This window comes from Pongo abelii, chromosome 4 (genome assembly GCF_028885655.2).
Source record: "Pongo abelii isolate AG06213 chromosome 4, NHGRI_mPonAbe1-v2.0_pri, whole genome shotgun sequence".
Taxonomy (NCBI): Eukaryota; Metazoa; Chordata; class Mammalia; order Primates; family Hominidae; genus Pongo; species Pongo abelii.
In genome coordinates this window covers 136,634,411-136,655,111 of record NC_071989.2, presented here as the reverse complement: position 1 = coordinate 136,655,111, position 20,701 = coordinate 136,634,411, and the positions used below count along the sequence as shown (strand labels likewise).

General features: G+C 35.6%; 1 protein-coding gene across 2 annotated transcripts in view; it reads left to right on the top strand.

Annotated features, from left to right (window-relative positions):
• The window catches only part of FBN2 (fibrillin 2), a 283,862-nt gene that overhangs the window by 225,096 nt on the left and 38,065 nt on the right, over positions 1-20,701 (top strand). For both annotated transcript variants that reach the window (XM_024246978.3, XM_054555893.2), the window contains 15 exons: positions 3,679-3,840; positions 4,525-4,593; positions 5,056-5,181; positions 6,330-6,455; positions 7,045-7,197; positions 9,252-9,320; positions 10,510-10,635; positions 10,823-10,948; positions 11,384-11,509; positions 13,349-13,465; positions 14,985-15,113; positions 15,559-15,678; positions 18,786-18,911; positions 19,555-19,707; positions 20,488-20,553. In XM_024246978.3, the coding sequence (XP_024102746.2) occupies positions 3,679-3,840; positions 4,525-4,593; positions 5,056-5,181; positions 6,330-6,455; positions 7,045-7,197; positions 9,252-9,320; positions 10,510-10,635; positions 10,823-10,948; positions 11,384-11,509; positions 13,349-13,465; positions 14,985-15,113; positions 15,559-15,678; positions 18,786-18,911; positions 19,555-19,707; positions 20,488-20,553 (1,794 nt within the window). The remainder of the gene's footprint in view (positions 1-3,678; positions 3,841-4,524; positions 4,594-5,055; positions 5,182-6,329; positions 6,456-7,044; positions 7,198-9,251; positions 9,321-10,509; positions 10,636-10,822; positions 10,949-11,383; positions 11,510-13,348; positions 13,466-14,984; positions 15,114-15,558; positions 15,679-18,785; positions 18,912-19,554; positions 19,708-20,487; positions 20,554-20,701) is intronic.

The window sequence follows — 20,701 nt, the reverse complement described above, 5'->3', positions numbered from 1 at the left end:
AAATTAGGAAACCTCGATAATGTGAAGTATTGGTGGGAACATGAGCCTTGAGGAGCATTCTGTTCTGCTGGTAGAAGTGTAGACCAGGGCAGCACTGCAGAGAATGTGTTTGCACAATGGTACACTGATTAACTGTCAATGTATAATCGATTTTAGTGTTTGAGTTTCTTTTTGGAGCAATTCTATTTGTATTGATTGACACTTTATTGCTTTCATTCATCCTTATTGCCAAAAAAACAAAGACTCAATTCTATCTCACAAGTGCCGTAGGAGTCTATTGGACCCTTTCATAAGTCTGAAACATTATAAAATGTTAGGAGATCTTGTTTTTCCTTTGTCTTGAAACATTTTGACATTTTATCATCGTAGCTGTTATTTTTGTCAATGTTCAACATTATGTCCAATGGATATAACAAACAGAGTAAAACAATAAGAAGTGGAAAATTATGGCATCACCTAGAAGGAACATGCATTAGTGAAATAAAATGTCACTGTTGTATCATCCTTCAGTTTTCTTATTATATTGCCCTAAGGATTGTATCATTTTTCAAGAAAGTACAAGAGAAGACTGGAGACACCTTACTTGAAATCTTTTAGCATTTATTGAACACAGCTGAGAATTTAGAAGTCTTTACTTTCTGGCCATAATTTTTGGCAAACAAAAAAAAATGACAGTGGAAAATATTTCACAATTGTTAGTTGAGTCAAGTGTCTACAGAGAGACAGAGAGCAGCAGCTCTTTTGTCTGGATTCTAAAGGTGATGGTGAAATGAATCTTCTAAGCACAATCCCCGACTGTCTTCAGAGACCAATATTCTAGGTGAATGTTTTCAAACTTCAGAATCAACAAGTGAATGGACAGTGTATTTCCGTAGACAAAGGAAATACAGTATTCTCATCCACTTAGTCAATGGAAAGAACTTCAACCCACAATATTTGGTAACAAGAACCTGAACCATCCCAGGTTCGTGGATTATTTCGTATTTTCATGACATTGCTGTACCAAAATTTAATTGATATGATTCATAAGCAGACAAAGATAAAGGCAGGTATGTATAAAAGGTTATTGGAAGGAAATATGTGATGTAGAAATACAGTCATTAGATTGATTATTCTAATTGGTGTTGATAAATCTAAAAATGAAAACATTTTCTATTTGTGGAGCCTTTAAAGAAGACGGCTGTCCTCTCATCAACAAAATCATGAACTGTTAATGTTTTCAGACATTCCTTTGGGTATTGCATTTTTATGAAACAAGAACAAGAAGAAGAACCAGAAATAATGATAAGCTAGAACCCATTAGAGATGTGTTTGGAACCTGGAATCGGTTTTTACAAAATGGATATATTCCAAGTCCATGAATGACAGTTGATAAGCAATTAGTTGCATTCAGAAGATCATCTTGTGTAGAGTATCTTCAAAACCAAGAAAATATAGATTAAAAAATTGAGTTAGCTATGATTAATAATATTATTATTAATATTGCTAATAAAGTTGTTATCAACTTTTTTCTTCTGTGTATTATTTTTTATAATATGCCTTCTGTAAATTATTTTTTAAAATACTTAAAAATATTAAAAATTAAAGGGCTCATTGGATGTAGTTGGAAAATGATGACTATTTTTCCAGACTGAAGGCTAAGTATAGGCAAATCCTGTGAATCAACAATTCCTTCTGTGGCTGTATATGGCAATGGAATTAACTCATAGGCCCATACAGAGACACATATATGATGTTCATCGCAGCATTCTTTGTGGTGGCAGGATTTTAGAAACCATTTTTGGAGAGGAGGGATTTTTTTAAAGGCAATTATACACCACGGAGTCAACAGACTGGAGGTTAACAGAACAAGCATGACTAGAAAAGTTATAAAAATGAAATGAGATGTGTGACAAAAGACATTTGTGTAAATTTAAAATGAACACATTAAAACAAAAATATTTATTTTGCAAGAGCACATGTAAAAAGTAGTAACATTAAATAAATGTGGATGATCTGATAGGAAAGGACAATGGGAATGAAGAATAGGGATAAAAGAGAAAGGGAGGGGGGAGAGAGAAAGAACAAGTGAATAAATGAGGAATAAGTAAACCTAATTAGGCCGGGAGTGGTGGCTCATGCCTGTTACTCCAGCACTTTGGGAGGCTGAGGTGGGCGGATTACAAGGTCAAAAGATCAAGACCATCCTGGCCAATATGGCGAAACCCCGTCTCTACTGAAAATACAAAAATTAACTGGACGTGGTGGCAGGCGCCTGTAGTCCCAGCTACTTGGGAGGCCGAGGCAGGAGAATCACTTGGACAGAGGTTACAGTGAGTCAAGATCCTGCCACTGTACTCTAGCCTGGCAACACAGCAAGACTCCGTCCCAAAAAAAGAAATGAATAAATAAATAAATATAAATAAACCTAATTAGAAGGGGGACCATGAGAATCTTGCTGCATCTGAGATTCAGCAACAAAAACAAAATGCAAAATCTGAGAAAAAGTAAAGGAAAATAATTTTTTTTGAAAAACCCGAATGATTCTAATGCACAGCCAGGGATGAAAATTACTTTGTAGACTGCTAAGAACTCTAGATTTTATTCTGATTGAGAAGAGAAGCTATTGGAGGTTGCCTGACCTAAGGTAATGCTATTGAAGGGTCACTCTGGCTTACAGAAGGAAAAGTAGACCATAGTTTAGTCAAGAATGGAAGTTGCAAAAAGAGTTAGAAAACTATTACATTAAACTAGGTAAAGGGATAATGATGGTGGCTGGAACTCGGTAGTGATTGAAAAAAAAAAAAAAGATTGTAGTGATAGAGACAGTGGTAAGTAGACAGATTCCAGATATGTTTTGAAGGTTGAGTAGACAGCCCTTACTACTGGATTGGATAAGGAATCACAGTAAGGAGTCAAAAATGATGTCAAAGCTTAGGGCCTGTGCAACTGAAAAAAAAAATGAATTTCCTTTTATTGAAAATGCGGAAGACTGGGAGAGAAGATGGCAGATTTTGTATGTGGAGGAAAGAGCATTGACAGTTTGATTTTAGATGTATTAAGTTTGAAATAATTATTAGATGTTTAAGAGAAGAAATGAAATAGGCAATTGGCAGAAGGGTCTAGAGTTCATGGGAGAGATGAGATACAGAACCATAAATTTGAGAGTTCTCAGCAAAAAAGTAATATTTAAACCCACAGACTCAATGGAGTGATCTGGATGATAACTGTAGAGATAAAGAAAAGCCTTAGATTAGTTGATCCCTTAAATATCTTCTCTAAGTTTGTTACAGGCTATCTTTTCCAAAACCTGCAAAGTTAGCTATGCAAGTTGAAACTAAACCATTGGATAAACTCGTGATATAGATTAATTATACAAAAAATGTATTGTATTCCTATTATTGGAAGTCCAGTATGTCCCAAATGAGAAATTTCTTACTATCTTGTCCATTCCATGAGTATAGGAAAATATGGTCTATGTGGATTTCCAAACATAGGAAAGTCTGCCATGATTGGCTTCCTCTGACTCAATCTCGAAAAAGCTGAAAAGCCAGGAGATTGCTTGGTACTTAAGGATTAAAAGGAACCTTTCATGTTAACGTACAAAATTTGAATTTCATCCTTTGAGTGACTTTTCCCTAAAATGGAGTCCTTGCTATGTAAGCAAGGGCAACTGTAAGCTCCTTTGTTGCTCTGCAGACAACCGTGTGGGCAACTGCTACCTGAAGTTTGGACCTCGAGGAGATGGGAGTCTGTCTTGCAACACCGAGATCGGGGTGGGCGTCAGTCGCTCTTCATGCTGCTGCTCTCTGGGAAAGGCCTGGGGAAACCCCTGTGAGACATGCCCCCCTGTCAATAGCAGTAAGTACAAAGCTGAAGAAGAGGAAGAAAACCAATTGGTATCTAAAGATTTGTTGCCATTTTATTCCTGAGCTGGGAGTGAGGAGTGTTTAGTGAGGACAAAACAAAAAAATTGAATTTGAACTACTTTCAGTGATCACTCTGAAACCAGCCAAGAGTGTTAAAGGATTTGAATTCCTCTCTTCCTATGTTTTATCATGATATGTTAAAAAAAAAATTTTTAACTGTAATCATTTATGTATAGTACTAATATCAGTTCTCCATGATATCCAGATAAAGTGCATTCCTGATTCTTCTCAAAGGTTATTTAGTTCAGCTTCATAGGTGTGTTGTATTCTTGAAGTCAATTATAGAATGCCTTAAATTGAAACATCTGTTCTGATATGAACATGAACCAAAGCCTGTTTTCTCTAGTCTTAATTTACTAGCTAAAAGAGCTGCAAGGGAATTTTTTCTTTAATTAAAAACAAATGGTTCGTGTTATTCTACTGTGTATGTGATTAATAAAGCATGATCTTTTGTGTAAAATGTGTAACTTTAAATGTATTTGAAAGGGCACTAAGAAAAATTTGGATACACCCCTTAGGATGAGTATACTGAGCCTGTCATTTGCTGAATGCTTGCTCATTGTCTCAGCCACTTGGACACAGGTATCAAACCTCTTATTTTTCTATTGTTTTGTAGCTGAATATTACACCCTGTGTCCCGGAGGTGAAGGCTTCAGACCTAACCCCATCACAATCATTTTAGAAGGTGAGCTAATCCCATTGTCACCTAGATTCAAACAAGGTAAAGAGTTAATTATAGAGAAAAGCTGGTAGAAAAGCTAGGGCAGAGCAGCCCCAACAGGATAATTTAGTAAAATTACAGATGGACTTTAATTACTAAAATGTTAAACTACCACTTTTATCAAGCAGTAATGATCCATTGAAGTGATTTGATGTCTGACTATTCTGCAGAGAAACTCTTTCCCATTGTCCTCTACCTTGAATAATCCCCAACTTAACTTTATTCATTTTCTCAGATAATGGTAAAGGTTCTATGACAAAGCCAAGAAGATATTTGAGCAGAATAAACTTGCCATCTAAGTGTGCATTCATTTGGATGCATAGAAATCTGCTGATTCTTACAAGATCACACTTTTGAAAGCTCTAATATTAACTCTCATCCTTCATGAAGGTGTTTGTTTTAAGTGCACTGTCTCCCCTTTTGTAGACATTGACGAATGCCAGGAATTACCAGGTCTCTGCCAGGGTGGAAACTGCATCAACACTTTTGGGAGCTTCCAGTGTGAGTGCCCACAAGGCTACTACCTCAGCGAGGAAACCCGCATCTGTGAAGGTGAGATGAATTTGATGCCTAAAATGCTCAGTGCTGTTTAAAACAAAATGGCTGCTGAGGCCTGGGGGAAAGGCCCATCCTCACATTCTACAAAAGGCTCAATTAAGATTGGTTCATAGCTTTTTTCCTTTCATATCCGTGTGGCTAAGTTGTATGATGCTAGACAAATTAATTTACAGCTCATTGCCATAATTCGCTGTATTTTTCTAGGAGGGTTGATTAAATATAAATTGGAAAATGGGATAGTGTGAAAACCTACAATATGAAGTAAGTTATTAGTGAATATATTGATAAGAATTACATTTTACATAGGAAAAATTCGTAAGCTTAAATGTGACCATTAACTTAATATTGATCAGTAATTTTTAAATGTTGGACTATATGGTATGAAGAAGTTCAAAGGTTATGCAGCTGCCATTCTTGCTTCCGTCCCCCCACTTTATCACATGGTATTTCAGTTCTTTTAGGGGCCTGTCTCACCACTAAACTGGGGGCTTCTGGAGACAAGGTCCACATCTTACTCATCATTACAGCTACAAGTTCTAGCTTACAGTAGAATCTCAATATTTTAATTGTGAAATGAATGCTTCTAACTGAACATTAAACGTGTAGTGTAATTATTTCCATTATAACTTTTCTTTTGGAACATGTTTGATAAATGCATCTGGAAGAAATAGGATGTAATGAGGAGAACAACCAGCAGCTGCACTGCTTTAAGAATCTCTGAATGGTTACTAATTTGAAAGAAGCTACAAAGACAAAGGCTTTCCCAACCTGCATTCACTTTAAAGTTGGCATTAAAACTTAGCCTAAGTGACATAGGACAAAAGCAGGCTTTAAAGAAATTCCAATTGAAGAATGTGAATTGCAATAAAAAAAATATATATATAGGTGCCAAGGAAATTATTTTTTGCCACTTTAGAATAATTTCTTTTGATGCTTTATATTTTTTAATATGGGGATTTTTTTTCTTTTGAAGAAAGATGTATCTGTGTTATATAAATGCATATTTGGGATATTTTCTTTGTTTCTAAGTTTTGCATAAATGGGGATTTAGAGAATCACCTATGCTTTGTTCAGTCATTAAGTAATATAAATTCATTGAAAAAATAGATTTATTAATTAATGGATATTCTTGCCTACTCTAGATATTGATGAGTGTTTTGCACATCCTGGTGTGTGTGGGCCTGGGACCTGCTATAACACCCTGGGAAATTACACCTGCATTTGCCCACCTGAGTACATGCAGGTCAATGGAGGCCACAACTGCATGGGTAGGTAAAGAACTCTGAGATTAATTAGAGCACAGTTGTCGACTTCACACGTAAAGCACTTATGTCTCAGAATTATTGTTCAGGAAGTTTGGAAGTTAAATCTTCGTGAATTGAGGTATTTCAGTGTCTTGCAAGCTGCTGGCCTTGTATCAAGTTTTTGACCTTTGGATATACATTTAAATTTTTAAAAGCATGAGTCTAATGTAGAAAATCTCCTCAAATGTTATATATTCTTAAATTTTTCATCTCCATTCATATAGTGTGAACATTAATATACAAATAAAAGAACATTTAAATTTTAATGCTTTATTTTTTTTAATTAAATAAATGATTTTGAGAGAAAAACAAATATGTATTAACATTGTCTCCCAAGAAAATTATAAGTGAAATACTTTATCTAAGGATAAATGGGAGACGTTAATCTAAAAATGATTTATGTTTAAATAGTTATTTCAAGATAGCCTCCAATGACTAAGAAGGTTTTCTGAGTTGTGTTCATCAGGAAAACTTGATGTCTACACCTGTGTGGGCTTCATTATAAACTACTTGTGGATACAAATGGCTAGCTTCTTTGTTTTTCTTTATGTAGACATGAGAAAAAGCTTTTGCTACCGAAGCTATAATGGAACCACTTGTGAGAATGAGTTGCCTTTCAATGTGACGAAAAGGATGTGCTGCTGCACATATAATGTGGGCAAAGCCTGGAACAAACCTTGTGAACCATGCCCAACTCCAGGAACAGGTAAGCACACGGCTCATGCATCTGCTGACTGCCACGTCAGTGATACACGCATATATCTAACAGTATAGTCAAAGTCACTGCATGCTAAAACTAGAGATGCTCAGTTCCAAAAAATCCCAAGAGCATCATATAGTTCTGTTTCCCAAGTGGTCCTGTTTGGAATTCAAACACTAACTTCTGAGACATTATGTTGGATAGGCTTGTGAATCCTGAAAATAAGATCCATTGCTGAAGAGTTAGAGTTTATAGCATTAGTCCATTTAAACTCTGTCTTAAACTATGCTTGTCAATTATAGATTTATTCATCAAACAAATATTTCTTGAGCAACTACTGTATGTCACTGTGCTAGACATGGAAGGTATAATATTTGGAGAAAAACTAAATTCAATAAGGATTTTTTTTTTTAGTTCAGCCGTGGAAAATAGTGTTTTTTATGAGCGAGAAGTGTTTTTTATGAGAGAATTTTACATAAAAGCAACCCGTTGTCAAAATGGGCCTTTTACATCTTCTTCCTCAGACATCAATGAAATTTTTAGGCAAAAAATAGAGCTTGTCTTCACTTGGTCATGTTTTTTTCACAAGACAGATTCTTTTGAAAGAAAAAGTGAAAGATAATAGAGATAAGAGCAAAAATGCTTGTCTTAAAATTGCTGTCCATCAGGTTCTCTTTTATGACCTGGAGAATGGCTACTTTTAATAACTATAGATACTAAGAGTTGAACCAGTAGGCCAAATAAGAAACAGTGATTATGCATTTGTTACCAAATATTACTTAGGGTATATGTATTTAAATGTTTCATGTTGATGAAATTAAGGAGAGAAATGATGAAAAGCAACACATAGGCCTTTTTCAGTGGCTCTAATTCACTGGTCAAATGGATTTTCTTAGCCTTATCTTGCCATTATTATGTTCCATAAAATTAAATAGAAATATTCCTACAATTCTCAACTTTCAAACTCCATAGTTACAAATTGAAGATCATTGATTTGGGGGTTTAAAATGGCACTTTCTTTGTGAGAAGAAGCGAAAGGCTTGGAGTTGAGAGACGTGTCTGTATTTAAATCAAAACTCTTAGGATACTTATTGTGGAACCTCCTGCAGAGTATTTATCCTTTCTGAAACTAATTTCTCATGTATAAAATAGGAATAATAAATAATTACAGTGACTAATTCATATGGTTGCAATGACAATTAGGGAGATTATACATATAAATTATAATTTGCACATTTCCAGACAATTAGAAACCATTAAATTGAGCATCTGTTGTCTTTCTATCTGTTCTCAATATTCGGTATATATTGGTGGATGAAATATACAATATCCCTGACCTGATAGCACTTGGAATATAGTATGCAGTTTAAGTTTTACGTAATACTGTGTTCAGGAGTTTTACTCACTTGTATAGCAGTGAGCGTCAGAAGCATTTTTCATCTTGCAAATTAGAATTCTTTTAAATTTCCATTGATTTGGTGAATTATGTGTAAGAATACCTTTTATGGTCCCTATTTTATTTCATAATGCATTGTTTTTGATGACTCAAATTTCACATTCCAACCAATAGACACAGTAAAAAAAAAAAAAAAAAAGACAAAATTCGCATCTCATTCATTATTCATTGTTTACCTATTTCCCCTCTACAACATTATTTTTGCATGTCTTTACCTTTGTGCAATCTGTAATTCCTTTTTCAATTTGTACTTCTCTTTTTTTAATCTTTATATATTGGATGTTTTTTAAAGCTCTGCATATCAGAAGAAAAAGAGTATTTAAATATCTAAATAGACATTTTGAATCTTATAATGATTTACTTGCCTTCTGATATCAGAGCAGTAAAAAGTTAATGAGAATAATAGAAATAACAATGATAATAATGGTAAAGAATGCCTAGATCCACTCCTAGCAGAAGCTGGCATTGCTATCAAATACATATAGTTGAAATCAAAATGTCTGGTTATGAATAATGTAAAATATATTTGTGAAAGTAATACAAAATGTTATTTTGAAGGAATTTGAGAAATTTAAGAGTGCATTGCTGTGTTTGTATTTTAAAGCTGACTTTAAAACCATATGTGGAAATATTCCTGGATTCACCTTTGACATTCACACAGGAAAAGCTGTTGGTGAGTTTTTCCAGATTATGTTTGTTTTAATACATATGTGTAGTGTTCTGTAAAAATCTATTCTATGTTTTTAAAATTCAAGAGTACCACAAAATATAATAATCTGGGATCCAATCTAATATAGTTAGATAAGAGAGAAATAACAGGCTTACAGACTCTAACCAAGAATCAATAATGATACTCCATCAGCGCATAGTCTGGTGATTGGGTTATGGTAGTTGTGTGACTATCTCAATATTTGTCACATCCACCAAGCTAAAGCTTCAGTTGTCCTTGTCATGCACATTGTATTACATGACTCTAAATAATCTACCTTATTTTGACCTTTAGTTGCTATTTTCTTAAGTACATTTTTAAATTTTTGGTGTATTTTTGCAGTATCCCTTTTTACTGGTCTAAATATGAATGTGCAGACTTATTTTTCATATTAATTAATTCCTTCTAAATGTACATTGTGTTGCTCACTCTAGTTTCCTTCCTCAAAGATTCGATAAGCAATATAATTTCTTTTTTTTTTGAGATGGAGTTTTGCTCTTGTTGCCCAGGCTGGAGTGCAATGGCATGATGTCGGCTCACTGTAACCTCTCTCTCCTAGGTTCAAGTGATTCTCCTGCCTCAGCCTCCCGAGTAGCTGGGATTACAGGCACCCACCACCACACCCGGCTAATTTTTTGTATTTTTAGTAGAGACGGAAGTTTCACCATGTTGGTCAGGCTGGTCTAGAACTCCTGACCTCAGGTGATCACCCTCCTCAGCCTCCCAAAGTGCTGGGATTACAGGTGTGAACCACCACACCTGGCCTAAGCAATATAATTTTAAGTCTCCATTATGAATACATGATAAAACAAAATACATACAATGATGAAAACTTAGCTTTTTAAACAAATGAATAGCAGCAGTTAGGGTAACCTGAAGAAGGGGTTTGATTGCCTAGAAAGTCACTTGCTATATTGACTCTGAAATTACTTGGTATATTTTATCAGCTACTTACATTTTTTCCATCACTGTTTCTATTTTCTGGTATATATGTTTTTATAAACCAAAAAAATTTTCTATACTAGTGTATAATAGATTTTTGTGACACTGAATATTTGTACTCATCCCAGGGTACATGTAGCATTATTCAAGGTTATATGGTAAGTATATTAAGCAGAACAACATATATTTGACCAAATCTGTTCCATTTCAGACATTGATGAATGTAAAGAGATTCCAGGCATTTGTGCAAATGGTGTGTGCATTAACCAGATTGGCAGTTTCCGCTGTGAATGCCCTACAGGATTCAGTTACAATGACCTGCTGTTGGTTTGCGAAGGTAATCTGAATAAAGTATGTCCTTTATCCAGTATAATTTGCTATACATAAATAGCATTTAGATGGTTTCTGATTTTTACTATTTCTTCTACAATTTTTCAAGAGTTGATCATCAAAGTGTGATGTGAATGTAATGCTAATACAATACTAAAAAGGACTCTTTTAAAAGGGAATTGTTGCTCTTTCAGATATAGATGAGTGCAGCAATGGTGATAATCTCTGCCAGCGGAATGCAGACTGCATCAATAGTCCTGGTAGTTACCGCTGTGAATGTGCTGCAGGTTTCAAACTTTCACCCAATGGGGCCTGTGTAGGTAAGAAAGAGGCTGATTCATTGTTTGGCACTAAGCACAAGATTCCTTAGATTTCCTATCAAAAAATACTTCAAGAATAATTTGGGAAATATTTTCTCACTTAACCTGTTCATTTATAGTGAACCTATTTCACTGTATCTTTTAGATTATTTTGTTAAGAAAACAGGTCTCTTCAATGGATTTCCCCAGGATTGGACCTAAAATAAAATAATATCCTTGAGATACCAATAAACATAAAAAAATTTGCATGATTAAAAAAAGAGGGTTGGATACTTTAAAGGCCTGCTCATTTTGATTCAGCTGTTGTTATGGTTCATTTTCAGCCTGTCTATAATAATTAATAGCAGGTTAGAGAAACACAACTGTGAAAAATGAAGAAATCTTAATAAAAATCAGATACATGTAACATTTGTTTTATTTTATTTTTTGTTTTAGATCGCAATGAATGTTTAGAAATTCCTAACGTTTGCAGTCATGGCTTGTGTGTTGATCTGCAAGGAAGTTACCAGTGCATCTGCCACAATGGCTTTAAAGCTTCTCAGGACCAGACCATGTGCATGGGTAAGAAGGACATGTGGCTCCAGGGAGTGAAGTGGGGCTGGGACTCCAGAACAGATCACAGTTACATCAAGTTATGAGTAACTACTATGTCTCTGTCAGAAACAATCTTGCAAAAAATTAACTAGGTCAAACTGTTTAAGTCTTGATTCAATATAAAATTTGCAAGCAGGGACATACTGCGATGTGTTCTTCTGTTCAGTGATTCACAACTTTTTCTCCAGAAGATGTTCACATGGCTTGACAAGAAAAAACACTCTGAGTCACTTGGGCTCGTGTGGAACTTACCATAGCATCTGCAGCCCTTTACCTTCATGTTTCTACTCAAGACACCATTTTGGGATGCAAGAGAGTAGTAAGAGTGACAGCATTAAACTTAATAAATTTAAACACATATGCACATGCTTTTTTAAAACAAATTGTTGAATACATGGGATTTATGTACATATTTTGTGTTTTATCTCTTAAAAATAGCTTTAGGAGCAAATATAGCCAAACTCTTTAAAAATTCCCAGTAGCTAATGTAATGGGTAGTCAAGTGATAATAGTGCTTAGTGAGTACTTGCTGAGCTGATGATTAATAGGTTTTCAAAGACAGATGGGCTGGATGCCATGAAGCTGGGACTGAGTATAACCCCTTAAGTCTGATGTCAGCAGTTGGCTCTGCCTCTGCTGAAGAGTTTTCTTTCTGTGCTTTGCACTTGAAAGGGGAAAATTAAATTTAAAACGTGGCTACTTGTAATTAGCATGTTCTCAGTGTAGAAAAGGCTAGGGCTGTTCAGTTACTCTTTTGATATTCAAGATATTATCTATGTGAATATTAAAATCAGATTTCAGTACTGCAGGACTGGTTTCCTTCATGACACATCCATACAACAGGGAATACCTGGAGTATGTCTCCAGGTTCATCCATTGCCTCGTAAACCCCTCCCTTTGGCCTTCTCCCATAATGGCAGAGAAAATTCTCTAGGTGATGTTTATACAAAGGAGTATACGGGATCTGGTCTTATTTGCATGAACTCCCTAAGAATGCTTGCTTATACATGCTTCTTCTTGCTATACTCCCAGAGAGAGTATGATTTACCAAAAAAAAAAAAATATGATATTTGTGATTCAGAAACTCATACAGGGAAAATCTGTCCACTCATAACAATTCTTCCATCATAAAAGCTAGTCAGATTCTTCAGTAAGACTTCCCTTATACAGAGCTTCCTTCCTAAAGAACAATACCAGCCCCCACCCTTTTTTTGGTGTGGTAGAGTTTCAGCAGCCTGTAATTCATAGTTGGGGAGTCTGCTCTCTTATATGATGAATGACCTTTCTAAATATTTTCTTAATTCAGTTTTTTTGAAGGCTAATAGTGAATTCTAATAAACTTCAATTTGGATTTCATTACTTCATACAATTAAGTAAACTAAAGTTTGTCTTTGTTTTTCTGCTCAAATTAAGGGATTTAAATTTCTGGGTAAGTGTTTATAATGCCTTTTATAATGAAACAAATTGTTTTAGTATTTTAGAAGATCAGTTTTATTTACGATTATTAAGCAGACCTGCTCATTAATACATCTCTGCTAGGGGGATGCTGTCTTAGGCTGTGTCTGAGTATTGTCTGAGTACAGTCAGTACCTGTTAAACTGTATTATTTTCTTTTAATTTTACAATTTTGATTCTTGTAATTTTGATTTTTCCATATCTCATACTCATTTTCCTCAAGTAGATATGAGTTCCTAGTACTGAATGAGGAAAATCTAAATAATTCCATAGGTTAAACATATAAAACGGTTAATAGCCTATTTTTTTCTAGTTAAAAATTGAATTTTTTGAGCCAATATTTCTTTATAGATGTTGATGAGTGTGAGCGGCATCCATGTGGAAATGGAACTTGTAAAAACACCGTTGGATCCTATAACTGTCTGTGCTACCCAGGGTTTGAACTCACTCATAATAATGATTGCCTGGGTAAGTACTTCATTCAGTCCTTTATTGCTTCTATTTCATTTCCACACAATGTGCTGAAATAAAAAACAAAACTAAAGAACAAAAAAAAATTATATTACTAAAATTGCAAATATGTGCCAAAAGATATATAATTTCATTGAGTGGTTTCTAGTTAACTGAAACCATAGTATTGGCCTAAATTGTCACAAGACAATATACTCTTGAACCCTTTTGTCAATCAACCAATCATTTCAGGAAAAAAAGGTCATTCAGATCACAGTAAACATATTGGGACTGATTTATGGTTTGGGTTATTTGTATTCCCTTAATGAGATCAAAAATAGACCCTTCATTGTCTCAATGTTATTACAAGTATTTCATTTAAATCCATTCTGGATTATTTACATTCAAGTACCAGTTGCCTCCTACTTACACTTGTCATGTCTTGACATTTCATTTTCCATCAGTTTTTGAAGCCAGAATGCCTTTCCCCACAAAAATAATGAATGGTGACTAGGTTTCTAGATTAGCCCTCAGAAATATCTCCTATGCGCCATACAGGACTTTAGTCTTTGGCCCACAGCAACACACAAATGTGAAATGGAAACATAGTGAGTGGCTTTAGTCTTTGGCCCACAGCAACACACAAATGTGAAATGGAAACATAGTGAGTGGGAGAGGGTCCTGAGGTAGTTGGAGGAGAGAATAAGAGAAATGACAGCAAATGTTTATTCCTTGTTTGCTGCATGCCAGGAACTGCATGGGTAATTTACAGCATAATGTGTTGTAATTCGCATGGCCCTGCAAGGTATGTGAAAGAACTTAGGTTTTCTACCATTGTGGGACTATATCAGAGCTCATCCCCACCTCCTCATTTAACCCAACATAAGTTCCTCTCTGTTTATTTTTCAAAATTCCACAATTGTGAAAAAAAAGTGGAGCTAATTGGACATTTTATTCAACTGCTGCCTTCTTGACTAGTTTCCTAGAGCCTTTGTACAGTCAGAGAGAACTAAAACTTAAATGAAAACTTAATACTTAATGTCTTTTTTCTTTCAATTATGTGTGCTATCAGCAATCCCAGTGTTTTTAATATCATTGATTTTCCTGTAATAAATAAGCTCATTTATTTGTTCCCTGAATATGGTCAGCTTAGCTCCAGGTAAAGTATATGCAAATTAGGCAATCAGATTAAATCCCACATATCCCCCGGCCTGTGGGAAAATAAATATTTTTCACTTAGAAAGAATGGAAAGCTTCACCTTAAACCTTGATTTTTATCTGGTTCTAAATTCATGAGTTATGTTAATATCAAAAATGAAAAAAATGCATCTTTATGGTTGAAAAATAGTAGGACTCTATGGGATCCTATTAATTATATGATCCTTATGATATGTGCCATTTTTCTCTGTTGATGAGGAATTGTAATATGGGATTTCTTATAAATGCATGCCAATAAGTATGTTTTTAAGTAGCATCTTGTGAAACAATATACATATTAAGAGTTCTTTCTGAAAAACGTACTCCTGTTTGCTTACAGACATAGATGAGTGCAGTTCCTTTTTTGGTCAGGTGTGCAGAAATGGACGTTGTTTTAATGAAATTGGCTCCTTCAAGTGTCTATGTAACGAAGGTTATGAACTTACCCCAGATGGCAAAAACTGTATAGGTAAGTATCTAAATAATAAGCAGTCTTTGTGGTGTTTTGTTTTGTAAAATGATGATGTGTACCTCGCCTCCTTTCACTTAAGAACTCATTAATATTTCATTTAATCATCAGAGCACATGACCAAGATAAGCTATGATGGAAAATTTTAGTTAAGGTATCAACAATGGGAATATCTCATAGGCAGTGTTTTTACTGAGGACAGAGCTTGAGGCTGTCCACGTCTTAAGAAAAGTAGGCAAAGGAAACAAATAAAGAAAATTAGCCACTTGCCAAACAAGAAATATCCAAGATGTCAGAAGAGTATCTTTGGGAATATTTGTTCATGGTGACCCAGTAGATCAGAGGACCCGAGTTGAATTCATGTTACTATAATTTGGCAGACAGATAAATCTATGCAACAATTATCTCATGCTTAAATTATTTTTTCTCTTCTTTTTATCTAAAGACACTAATGAGTGTGTTGCCCTTCCCGGCTCTTGCTCTCCTGGTACCTGTCAGAATTTGGAGGGATCCTTCAGATGCATCTGTCCCCCAGGGTATGAAGTAAAAAGCGAGAACTGCATTGGTAAGAGTAACATTTATTCTGAGGCCCACAAGTAGTTCCGTATAGTAAGACATGGTAAAGACTCTGTAAACATATTAAGTGCCAACCACTGCAAGCATGCTGACCTAAGGAATTAAACATATAGCTGCCTACATCTGTTTTACCGAACCATCAGAAATGATGGTGAGAATAAAAACTTAGGGATGTAGGATTTTTTCATTACCAGAAATCTAATGCTGGTCAAAGAATTTTCAGCATACACTAATCTTTTTTCCAAATGTCAACAGCGACTTTCAGTGAATTTAAAGAGTGTCTACAAAAATTGTAATATTTGGCACCTAGTTTTAAAACAGCTATTAAAGGTGTTTAGGGTCTTAGAAATGTGAAGCAGAAAAATCTCGACAATGCTGTTGAGGCATTCTTTTTCTTGGGAAGGCCTCATGTCAAAGCAGAAAATATTAATCCATTTGTCATAACAGATGTTTTTCTGTTGAAACTCTTCCAGCACACACGAACACTGTAACTACATCAAAAGTGGGTCCCAGAATTGCCTAGTGGACATGATGAAGTCTGACCTTTTTTTACAGTTCACTTTATTTCACTTTTATACAAATTATTTTTTACAGCCTCGTTGAAATTCAGAAGCACTGGCATCTTAGTGTGGTTTTTCTAACGTGAAAAGATGCTAAGGATATTTTTTGCCTTTGAATTATCCAATTTTTTTTAATTCTGTCGCCCTTGGCAAGATTCTACCTAAAGATATATCATTCTACTGTTCATATTTAAGGGAGTTAAATAGACAGGGCAGAAGGAAGTAGTTTACTTCATAGAATTTAATTATTCTTCAGACCACATAATTAGATACCATGGGTATCCCCTAGTCATTCTGATTTTCTGATTTGTATAGTTCATTATAAGATTATCTGGTGTTTTTAATACTTAAAAAAATAAACAATAATACTGGAATCATCTCAGTAAGAAGTTTCTTGAAAAGTTTAAGATCCTGTTGTTCTTCCACTTTCTTTTCTCATGCTCAACCTTGATTCTTCTTTGTCTCTGTAATCCTTCTCTTTACGGAATGCTAATAAAAGTAGTGTGTCAGCCACTAGGAAGGAAATAGAAATACACATGCCTCCTTGTATTAGGCAGTCTTGGCTACCTTTCCTCTTAATGAAAGTATGGATAGCTTTTATTTTATTAAGATATCATATATTATCATTTATTAAGTTTCAGAAATATTTCCTTTTCCTTTATCTATCATTGGCAATGACACTAGTTTGCATCTCTGAAAAAATGGTTTTAATTTATTACTTTTTTTTTTTGAGACAGAGTCTCGCTCTGTCACTCAGGCTGGAGTGCAGTGGCACCATCTTGGGTCACTGCAACCCCCACCTCCTGGGTTCAAGCGATTCTCCTGCCTCAGCCTCCCGAGTAGCTAGGATTACAGGTGCCTGCCACCACGCTTGGCTAATTTTTGTACTTCTAGTAGAGATGGGGTTTCACCGTCTTGGCCAGGCTGATCTCAAACTCCTGACCTCAAGTGATCCACTGGCCTTGGCCTCCCAAAGTGTGAAACAATAGTTTTTAATTAACTTACTTCACTGTAAGAAGATTTTCTTCAGACTAGTATCTTTTCTACCAACTTTTCCCAGATGACATTCTAACGGGACCACACACACACATACACATACATAGATAAGTGTACACATACCCTGCACAGATATAAATTCATTCCTACATTCAGTGGGTATTACAGTGAACATTTGGCACCTTTCTAGGTGCTGGAAATACAGGAACATCATCTTTGCTTTGGGGTAACTTACTACCTAAAGGGAGAGACCTATTTTATAAAAAACCTGTAATACAATGTGACAGGCACTGTACTGGAGGTCTGTTCAGGAGATGGGAGCACCTCAGGAGGTTAGGGATCATTGTGGTAGTTGTGAGAGGGTGGCAGTTCAAGAAAGCCTGTCACAGAGGATTGATGATTGTCTAGGTCACTCTTAAATGTTGGCTAGGATTTTACTGATCAACCAAAGAAAGAGAACGGAAGAGGCTATTTGGAAACATAGGCAGCATGAGCACGACAAGGAGCATAGAATGGCTGGCTCGGAAGATTGAACTCAGGCCTGTGGTCAGTGTGGAGCCATTGCAGGAGTTGTTGTGTTTGTTTTTTGTTGTTGGTGGTGACGGTGGTGTTGGTTTCTGCAGTTTTTTGTCATTTTACAGAAGGGATGTGATGACTCTTGTGTTAAACTTCTACCAACATAAATTGAGAACTTGTGTGTGCCAGATACTGTGCTAGGAGCTGAAGGTGCAACAGCGAGCCAGACAGACATGTCATGTCCTCATTGAGCTTACATTCTAATGTGCCTGAAAAGTAGTATTTTTTCATGTGGTTAAAACATTCCATTAAATAAATACTTCCCACAAAAAATGACGAAAAATCACTAGTCAGGCAGGAATGCTTATTTATTTTAAGGAAGCATTCCAGGGAAAGGGGGAAATGATAACACTGTAAAAATATGTCTCGGCCCTCCAGTTCCATAGGCACAGATTTTCAAATGTAATCAGATGGATGTTTTAGAAAGGCAGCCCTGGTGGCAATGTGACAAGAAGAAGACAGGGAGATGTAGACATCAGTTGAGAGACTGGTGGCAAATGATGATGACTGTGGAAGTACTGAGAAGGTAGAACTGGCTGCCACGTTCTGCTTGCATGTGGAGTGAAAAAAGGAGAGAAATAGGGGTGACTTGGGGATCACAATTTGGATTACTGAGAGAGAGGTATCAGGGAGATGGGGACCAGTTCATAGAACATTTGGCCACATGGAGCCTGCAATGCCCATGAGACATGGAGTTGTTCATGTCAGGTAGGCAGGTAGACATACACCCCTAAAGATCAAAGACAGGAAGGTGGACATGGACTTGGGACTCTCTGGCACATGGTTGGTTGAAATTACAACTTTTGACTTCTGAAGCAATAATAGTTTATTTTTATGAATAAGTTAAACATACAACATAATATCTCTTGTCTGAAATATCAGCTGGCTAGTGGACAGTGATAGTATGGACAATTGTTTATTTTCAAGTGTTGAATGGCTAATAAATACTCCCCCTGTTCTGCAGATATAAATGAATGTGATGAAGATCCCAACATTTGTCTTTTTGGTTCCTGTACTAATACTCCAGGGGGCTTCCAGTGCCTCTGCCCCCCTGGCTTTGTACTATCTGATAATGGACGGAGATGCTTTGGTAAGATTTGGAATGACTTCACTGTCACAGTTCACGCTTAGAAACTTTAAAGCTGAATTGTAAACCATCATGCTGGTATTAGTCCTAACAAAATACATGTCTGTGCTAAAATACATCCGCAAGTTAAAAATTTAGGTCTCAAACATACGCAATAAACAATTTTTAAGGTACTTTGAATTATTGCCACTGTTTCTACATTTTTATAAATTTTTTTACTAAAAGAAAAATTCTTATTCTGATTTATCAGAATGACTATGTTAATTTTGTTGTTGGCATAGCTTTTTTGTATATTGGTGTGTGTGTTGCTTTTGATGTGATGTAACTTACTGAAAGTTACCTCGATTGTTTTTCTTAGACTATCATGCAACAGTGAAAAAAAGAGACTGTGTGGAAATCACTTTGATACTGAGCATGATTTCTCGAATTTTCTTAGCACATTATAAAAATATTTTAAGCATATTAAATAATTAAATAATTTTGTAGCCAGGTCAATCTAAATTGGCAAATGAAATCAGCAATTGAAGATTTCCAGACCTGCCTTAACTGCTGATCTAGTCTGCATCCCGTGTTCTACAGTGAGAAATGTTCTGTCCAAACAGTGTTACAAAATAATTCCATCTGTAATGTTTGCTTTTTTGATTAGATACTCGCCAGAGCTTCTGCTTCACAAATTTTGAAAATGGAAAGTGTTCTGTACCCAAAGCTTTCAACACCACAAAAGCAAAATGCTGCTGTAGTAAGATGCCAGGAGAGGGCTGGGGGGACCCCTGTGAGCTGTGCCCCAAAGACGATGAAGGTAAGAGCAATGACATCATCAGACAGCACTTTGTGTACCAGTTTTTGAATGTTTGCCAGAGTGGGTTTAACCATGTAATTTATGAATTCTTTGAGAGTGAAATCATCTCCTTGCATATAAGTTTTGATGATTCATTGAACAACCTAGCCTGAGAAACTTCTTTCAGCTTTTGAATAAGACATGTCTAAGCACAGGTGGAGTTACCTTTTATTTCATTCCCCACCTCCAAGGTTAGTATTACTTGCTTTCAAAAGTATGAATTTGAGAGGTCCAAGGCAGGAGAAAGAAGGGAATGGAAATTATATTCCAGGTTGCTGCAGGAGTCCCATGTGGGCATTGTATCGCAGGTGGCTCTCAGAATGTTACATTAAATTCTGAGAAGCTGAGTCAGCACAATGGCCCTTTACAGGAAAAGATCAATAGCCTCAGGTCTCGTTGGCACCCATAAATTATAGGATAATTCCCAGCAAACTCCAGCTGGCTTGGCCTCTAGGTTAGGGATGGCTTCTGAGTGTGATGGGCAGGGAAGTTCTCTTTAGCTGCTCAGCTTTAAAGGAGCAAACAGAAAGAACCAGGAGCGCTGAGCAGGTGACATCCTAGAAGGTGGCCCTCACTAAATATACTTTTGAAATAAATCATAAGAATAAAAGAGTCTTGTTATAGACAGCTTTGTAACGGAAACATAATTAAGTGTAATTTCATGTATATTGTTCATCCTTTCTTAAGTTCTCTGATAATTTCAAGTCTTCAATAATGGAGAATTTGTATTTTTCTTTGTAGTTGCATTTCAGGATTTGTGTCCATATGGCCATGGAACTGTCCCTAGTCTTCATGATACACGTGAAGGTGCGCTTTGATATATTTTATCCCTATATTCTTATTTAATACACACATATTATTTTACATTTATTTTATAACTCATGCTAACTTTACTATATAACATATAGTATATTGTATTTAATGGACGTATATAACCCTTATTTTGTATCATATA